Here is a 7500-nt window from a genome sequence, read left to right as displayed (position 1 = left end):
TATCAAAATATCAAAAGCACACATCTTTAGGTTTTCAGACCTGTCTGTTTGTACAACTACTGAATAATCGTTGGAAAATAAATATATATGTAATCAAAATGAATATAATCACAAACAATGTGGAATACAACATGTAGTTAGAAACTACGTTCTACAGTATATTGTTTAGTCAAATTCAAGAAACACTATGGATTAAACAATGCTCTTTAAAGCCATACAAAGTGAAGTGCGATCAACAACCAAAGAAAAAAAACACAAGAAGAAACATATTGACATGAAAGCAGATTACTGAAATGTTTTAAGATGCATAAATGAAGTAAGGATAGGAGGGGCAAATTCACTAGAGAAGACTCATTATTTCAACAGTCATTTACACTGTACATTAGCTCACACAGAGTATGAACTAGACTACCAAGTAGTTGAAAAAACAATCTGAATAATGCAGAGGGGGCACCATCTATATATGAATTTGACACTACAGCATGCTGGAGGTGAGATCTACGTCTCCACCAGTAACAGCTGTCGACCGTTTTGTTCAGAAGCTGTCACTGTGTCTTCATTCTGTTACCTGCTCTTGCAATTCATTCACCATGCTTAAATAAAACAAAGTTATACAAAGGTAATGAGTCAGTGGTCACACATCTGTAAAGAATTATAGATCATTGTGATTAAGTTGCAGAACTATGCACAGATTCATTCATATTTTTTTTTTATTATTTCTGCTGGCTTCGGAGTAAAACTGTCAAATAAAAAAATCCTGTTGTCAAAGAGAACAGTTAAGTCTTGTGTAAATGCAGAAGTAAGAAAAAAAGGATGAGAAAAAGAAAATGGAAATGCTCCAGTATGTATATATATATATTTTGCAGAAGTGTTCAGGTAAACTGGTGGTGCACGCAGGTGTGTGTTAGGTGCCTGTCCAAAACATTTCCATGGTCTGTGATAGTAAAGACTAATATCATACATGTGTTTATTAACAATTGCGCGTTTCTTTTAATGAGTTGCTATCTTGCATTTTTACACAAGAGATGTTAGACAGAATCAGTGTGACCTGTTGCCTGGGAAACTCCTAGCACAGTCGTAATCCCACGTACACTCCCTTTAACCTTTATTAGTACAAGCATTTAATTACATATGAAAAAGCTACAAAGTAGAAAAAAGTAAACGCTTTTGTCTTCCAACCTCCGTCCTAAATCTGTGACAACGACGCAATCTCCCATTTCTCCCAAGGCAAAGACGAAATCTCTGTAGGGGAGACATGTAACCAATATCATGAGAAAATATACCTGTTCCTCTGTGTGCGAACATTGCTATGTCACCCTACCTCTTCTCTTTGCTGCCAGAGGATGGGCATTGCAAATCACAAAATGGCATTGATCAACAACCTGCAACATGGTTAACTGTCCTGTGGAATGTAAGGGTTGATTTAGATGTCTCTTAGAATGTGTTCAGCTCTTGTATAATGCTAGACAGAATAAAAGTCACTAGAAACTTGTTTGTCTCATTAGTAACCTTTGACATGCATATCAAATATGGTATTTTTTATATTAATTTATGTCCAGCATGTTGGTTTATTATATGTTAATAAGGATGAGTAAACTCATTTTCATGGCTATAGTCTGAGGCCATGCCTGTGTAGTATTTAAACATTATGGATTTTAGGAATGAGAAGATTATACTGTATTTGTGTAAAAGAAAGGTTTGTGTTAAGTTAAATATATTTGTTTGACATTTAAAAAAAGAAACTTTGAGTCTCAAAAACAGCCATACCAAACGGAATGTGATAGTTACTTTTAGGAATTAAAAGTACTATTTATGAAGTCACTTAAATATGGCCATTTGTAAACTATTATTGGACATCATTTTAACAGCCAATAGTTTACATATGTATCTGATCTCTGTATTGATCAATCAACAGAAAGACAGGGAAATGGGGGAAGAAACTCGCATCCATGAATAAATATCTCACACATGCAACATTAATAACTCATACATGTTACCAACAACTGTTAGAAGGCTTGCCCTCCAGACTTCCCCAACCGGGCGCTCACCTGCTGCTGGAGGAACTGATTGGCAGGAACAAGCACAGGAGGACGTGGGCGTGGCCGAGGGCGTGGCCGGGAGAAGAAGGGCCTGAAGCCGCCGAAGAGGATCCTCGGAGGCGAAGGTATTGGGAGTCTGAACTGAGCCTGCACCACCGAGGCTGTTGCCACGACCACCAGGAGCGCCAGCCACACCTGCGGAGAAAGAGCGCTGTTAGGGGAAAGTGTGGCGGTGGCGTTTCGTCTCCGTTCGAACCGTAATAGGGAGAACGCGGAGAGGCGTATGTATTATACTTCTCTGTCCTCACTGTTACAGCGAAATGGGCTCTCTACACAGGACAAATGGTGGAAGAAATATGGATAACAGTCAGTTCGACAATTATTAATAAACTGTATGGGTACTCTCTACACATGATAAGTGGTGAAAGAAATACGGATAACAGTCAAGGAAACAATTATGAATATACTGTATGGGCAACAGAAATAGAATCTACTGCTAAGAAGGAGGAAATATATTGTTAATTTGTACTACTCTATGAGATGTTTGCGACCGTCGCAGCTAGGTCTGAACCCATAGCCATTTGACCTTTTACATATCCCCTTTTTTATATGAAAATATGCTTGTCACTATAGGCAATCGTAAGACCACATGCTGCAGCTACATCTATTTATTCCGTGTGCATTTCATTTGAAACATTTTCTTCTCTAATACTACCAATACTACTTCCTCTCCGTACGGAATCTGCCATTTCCCTACTCTGCCAAGGCACCCGACTCGTTATTTTTTCCCCGCGGTTCTAGGCTCACCGTTCATTCCATAGTCAAAATCGATATGTGTAAGAGAACTCACTGTTCTTGAACATTTGGATTTCTAAGAATAACTTTTACCGTAACATGATCAGTCACCAAGAAGTCTCCCCGTACAGCTATCAGTTCATCCGGGTATTGATTGCCTCTTAGAACCTTCAACCCCTAAGACAACCATTCCTTCGCTCAGGAGGAACAATCCATCCATTAATTTGCCCACTTACTCTGTCAACCACCTACTGGTTTTACTCGCATATATCCATCACAATTAGCAACGTTTACAGCAAAAAATAAAGGCCAGAAAGCCAGGCACTGGGTAAAAGGTCCTTGTCCCCGACCTTTGCCACATTCACAGGCAATTACAGTGGCCATATTCACAGGTAATGCTAATGGCCGCGTCAAATCACAGTCACCGATACAGATCATCATGGAAAGAGACTCGCGTGCGTTCACGGCTTGCGTCCGATTAGCTACTGTGTCTGATAGCAGGTTTTGCATGCGGCGCTTTGGTGCATTCACTGTCTCTGCGCAAACTGCAATAGATTCTGTCGTCTTCTTAATTGAACTTCTTATGATGATCATTGTAATAATTATTCTTTCCATTATTATTACCATCCCTTGGGAGAAGGCAGAGCCAACAATAAACCGGTTGTAAATAATAAAAATAAAAAGCGAAGAAAGAAAGAATAAATGATTTCGGATGAGTCTTGGTGCTGGAGGCAAGGTCGTTGAGGGTCGTTCTGCCTCCCTGCCGCCAACCGGTTGACCTTATAAGGCCGGCGCAAAAAAGGTAGCTCGATTCTCCACGGAATAAAGAGAGGAGAATCAAGGTGTCGCAGCTAATTAAGTTTTTCGTCGTCAGGCCTTCTGATTATCCAGGTTAACTTTGCGTGATTTGTGGTAACTCGGGAACAGCACGAGCGTGTCATACACTTGCATACATGTACTTACCCCTATGTTTTTGTAACGTTTTTTCTCTCTTGTAACAAGGTCAAAGTTAAATGGATTCATTGGTTACACAACCTGTGGTATATTGACCTACATGAATGATATACCGCTTGGGGTTTTCTCATCAGTGATCTTGTTAATTACCTAAAGGATTTTATTAGTTATATATAGGTACTTAAGTGAATAGTACAAATAGTTACGCGTACACCCACACACACCCACACACATACATGTGCATCATTTACCTTTTTCTAGCGCCATCTCCTAAGAATATGCAAGTGAACACATTCGAGACTCGGTGTCCGAAACGCTGTAAGAAAGGCTTCCGCGTGATCCATTAAGAAACCATTTATCCCAGCATGACCAGGGGAGTCCCGTGGAGACAGGCACGTCTATCCATCACACACTTGCCTCGGCTGTCTTGCGATCAAAATAAAGATGTGATGTAAGAGTATACGCTGGGGTTTCTGATTTGTATATTTATGTTTCTCAGGATATTATTTCTATGGATATCACGGTTTGTTGACTTTTTAATTTCGGTCCTGTTTGTATGTTTGTATGTTTGTTTGTATTCGCTCTCTCTCTCTCTCCCTCCCTCCCTTCCTTACCCCCTTCTCTCTCTCTTTCTCTCTCTATCCTCCTCCTTCCCTCTCTCCCTCCCTCCTTCTTTCCTCCCTTCCCCTTCCCCCTCCCTCCCTTCCCCTTCCCCTTCCCCCTCCTCCCCCTTTTCCCTCTCTCTATCTTATCTATCTATTCATCTACATGTTGGTTTGAGAAAAGGTCTACCGTCATCCCAAATGCGCCGTTAGAAGCGACTAAATAAGAAGCAGGATGTTTGTACTTCGGCAGAATAATGTGTCCGGGTTCTCTATTTGGCCTACCAATTATGGATATTTTGTCTTTTATCCTTCCTATTGTATTTTTAGTATTATTTGTAATCATGACGTATGGAGCTTCCTTTTGATTAAAGTAGGTACAGGCTTATAAACTGATTAAAAAATGTAAAAATAAATAAATAAAAAAAAAACAACGAAAAAAACTGACCAGTGTACAAATATCTCCGTCGTCTTTATATCTATCCATTGCTGATAGTTACCTGAAGGGTAGTTGCATCGGCTTTTATGGTTCATAAAAGGCAACTAATAAGGGTCGAAGTGAAGGGCTGGTCCCTTACTAAAAGACACACTGGTGTCCTGTTCTCTCCTTAGCCTATTGCTTTTACCGAGTGGCTGGCCTTTTTTTTGGCCTGGGAGGCCCTAGAGTAATTTATAGGTGATGCCGATCGACGGAAGGCATAGGCCAGGATGCCCTAGAGACATTAAGAGACCAGAGAAAGGCCACGGACGACCCACCCGACTTTCATTTCTGATTCTACTGCAACCAGCACTTTTCTGTTGTCCAGTCTGTCTGTTAAACACCATGAAGGAACACTCTACGATTTCCGAACACCGGGGTAATGCGAACTATCTCTTGTTCTCCGACGTGATCACCGCCTTCAGATCTGCCAGCGTTCACGTCCCTCTCACTCGACACCCCAGGCCCTTAGTCTGCGGCCGATGGATGAACACAGGGCTTCTTGGTCGTTTTGCGTGTATGCGTTCTTTTCTCTTTCTTTTTACCCTCCTCCTCGGGGGCGCTCTCATTTTGGTAACATGACGAGTAATCGCATACTCTTGGACATATGTTTGATAAGCGCCATTCATCCTTTTTTTTTTTCTTTTCTTTTCTTTTTACAAGATTGCGATAATGTTTAGGTTCCTCCTGCACTACGACTCACTGAGGTAAATCCATGTGTTTTTCATAGCGCTGATCTCAGTTTTTTTTTTACGCTTTGTGTAAGAGAGAGCAGAGCCGGAGAGAGAGAAGGAAAAAAATCACGCACAAAGGTCGGCTGGAGAAGCTATCGTGTACCGAAGCAAGTAGACCAAGACAACAGCTGACGGGGGAGTTGCTTGGAGTTGAAGATGGAAAGTGTGCGCGTTAATAAGATGGAGAAAGAAAAATGCAATAAAAAAGATGTGCTGACCATAATAACAACGCGGAAGCACAGGAGACACCCGAAGGACCAGAGCGAGAGGAGGGAAGGTAAAGGGAACTGACAAAGGGAGAGGGAAAGAAAGACGAAAGGAAAGGTTCGAGGAGAAATAAGTGTCATTTTGCATACCATATCACTCTCTTCACCACCACGACCACAACGCCACAATAACTACTACCTGCTTCACTGGATGCACGCTCGTATTTACTTATTTATCTATTTTTTTCTTCAGTGAACGGGATAATAGTAAACGAGAAACTATTCAAGATGCTTGCGTTTCGAAAGAACGATATACTCAAAACATTAGATTGTCAAATCCACGAGAAAAAACAAAACAAAAACAAAACGAATTAGCAAAAACGAAAATGTTAATCACTTGATTATTAGTATTGTTTTGTCAAACGAATATGATTCTCTTAATGACGGCTATTAGACGACGTAAAAATACTGCCAGGGTAAGTATTATAGTAACTACACTGCAGTAACTTACTAAATTAACAGAGTTGCGTTATGATAATAATACTGCATCTTGACTCTATATTACGAAGAACCTTCCCTTTGAAGAATATTTTCTCCCTCTTTCTTTCTCTCATTCATCTGTTTTTTTTCTCTTTCATCTTTATCCCTCCTACTTTATCCTTTCCGAATCATACTTTGTGATTCAAACACACACACTTCTTCATTCGCACCACACGCTCACAACATCCAGTTGAGCCTTTCTCTCTCGACATTCCTCTCTTTTTCTCCCGCTTCCCTCTCCTTTCTCTCCTCTCTTCCCTTTATCTCCAATCCTTCTCCCTTCTCCTTCCTTCCCCTAACTGGCCCATCTTCCCCTTCTTTGTTTCACTCCCTCCCTGACACTCTCCCTGCCTCCTCACTTTCTTCAATTTACTCCCTCCTACTCCCATTCTCCACTTACCTCTTCCTATCATCTCCTCCTCCTCCTCCTTCCTCCCTCCTTCTTTCTTTCCGTCCTCTCATCCTTCCTCCACCTCCACTTCCTCCTTCCCCCCTCCCTTCTCCCTCCTCCTTCCTCCCTTCTCCCACCTTCTTCTCTCTCTTACCACCTCATGCCCTCCCCCTCGTTCTTCTTTATATTTATCTTCATCTTCCTCTTTTCCTTCTCTTTCCATCACCTCCTCCTCATTTTCTTCTTCTTCATCATCTTCTTTCTCCTTCTACTTCTTCTCTTTATCCTCCCCCCTCCCCCTCCTCCCGACCCCCTTCCCTCTCCTCCCGCCTCCTCCAGTCCCTCTCCCCCCTCCTCCAGTCCCCCTCCCCCCCTCCTCCCTCCCAACCGACCCGTCCTTGTGTCACCTTGCCCCAGGCGCTCATCCGCACGAAATCCCAATAATCAACGCGCATATCACAACAGATCGTGCAGGAGCGAGCGTCTCTCCCAATATGGAGTGAACGAAGAGATTCAGAGAGCAAAGAGCAGTGACACATCGGCGCTCGGGGGTTGATACGGAGAGAGAAGAGAATGGGAACGCAACATTATTATGATCTGACTGCGGGGCTAATTCTTATGGCGGCGGTGACAGCGTTATGGATGGCGCTGGGTTAAAATTTCGGTGTGTCTGGTAGTACACTAGGTGAGAGGAGCGGCAGAGACTTTGATTTAATAAAGGGAAGGGAAATGGTGGAAATAATGTCGTGTTTGCTCCGGTT

At 42.0% G+C, this 7500-nt stretch overlaps 1 protein-coding gene across 2 annotated transcripts in view; it reads right to left on the bottom strand.

Moving 5' to 3' along the window:
- LOC122244774 (uncharacterized) overlaps nt 1-7500 on the bottom strand; it is a 177126-nt gene that overhangs the window by 2727 nt on the left and 166899 nt on the right. Inside the window, exons 2-3 of one of the 2 annotated variants that reach the window (XM_086550171.1) lie at nt 2049-2234; nt 1180-1242 (exon numbers count right to left, since the gene is read on the bottom strand). In XM_086550171.1, the coding sequence (XP_086406297.1) occupies nt 1180-1242; nt 2049-2234 (249 nt within the window). The remainder of the gene's footprint in view (nt 1-1179; nt 1243-2048; nt 2235-7500) is intronic. The other variant, XM_086550172.1, reaches the window with a different exon arrangement.

This window comes from Penaeus japonicus, unplaced genomic scaffold, assembly GCF_977035675.1.
Source record: "Penaeus japonicus unplaced genomic scaffold, GWHDUDI00000001_assembly GWHDUDI00000023, whole genome shotgun sequence".
Lineage (NCBI taxonomy): Eukaryota > Metazoa > Arthropoda > Malacostraca > Decapoda > Penaeidae > Penaeus > Penaeus japonicus.
This window is presented reverse-complemented; position numbering and strand designations above follow the sequence as displayed.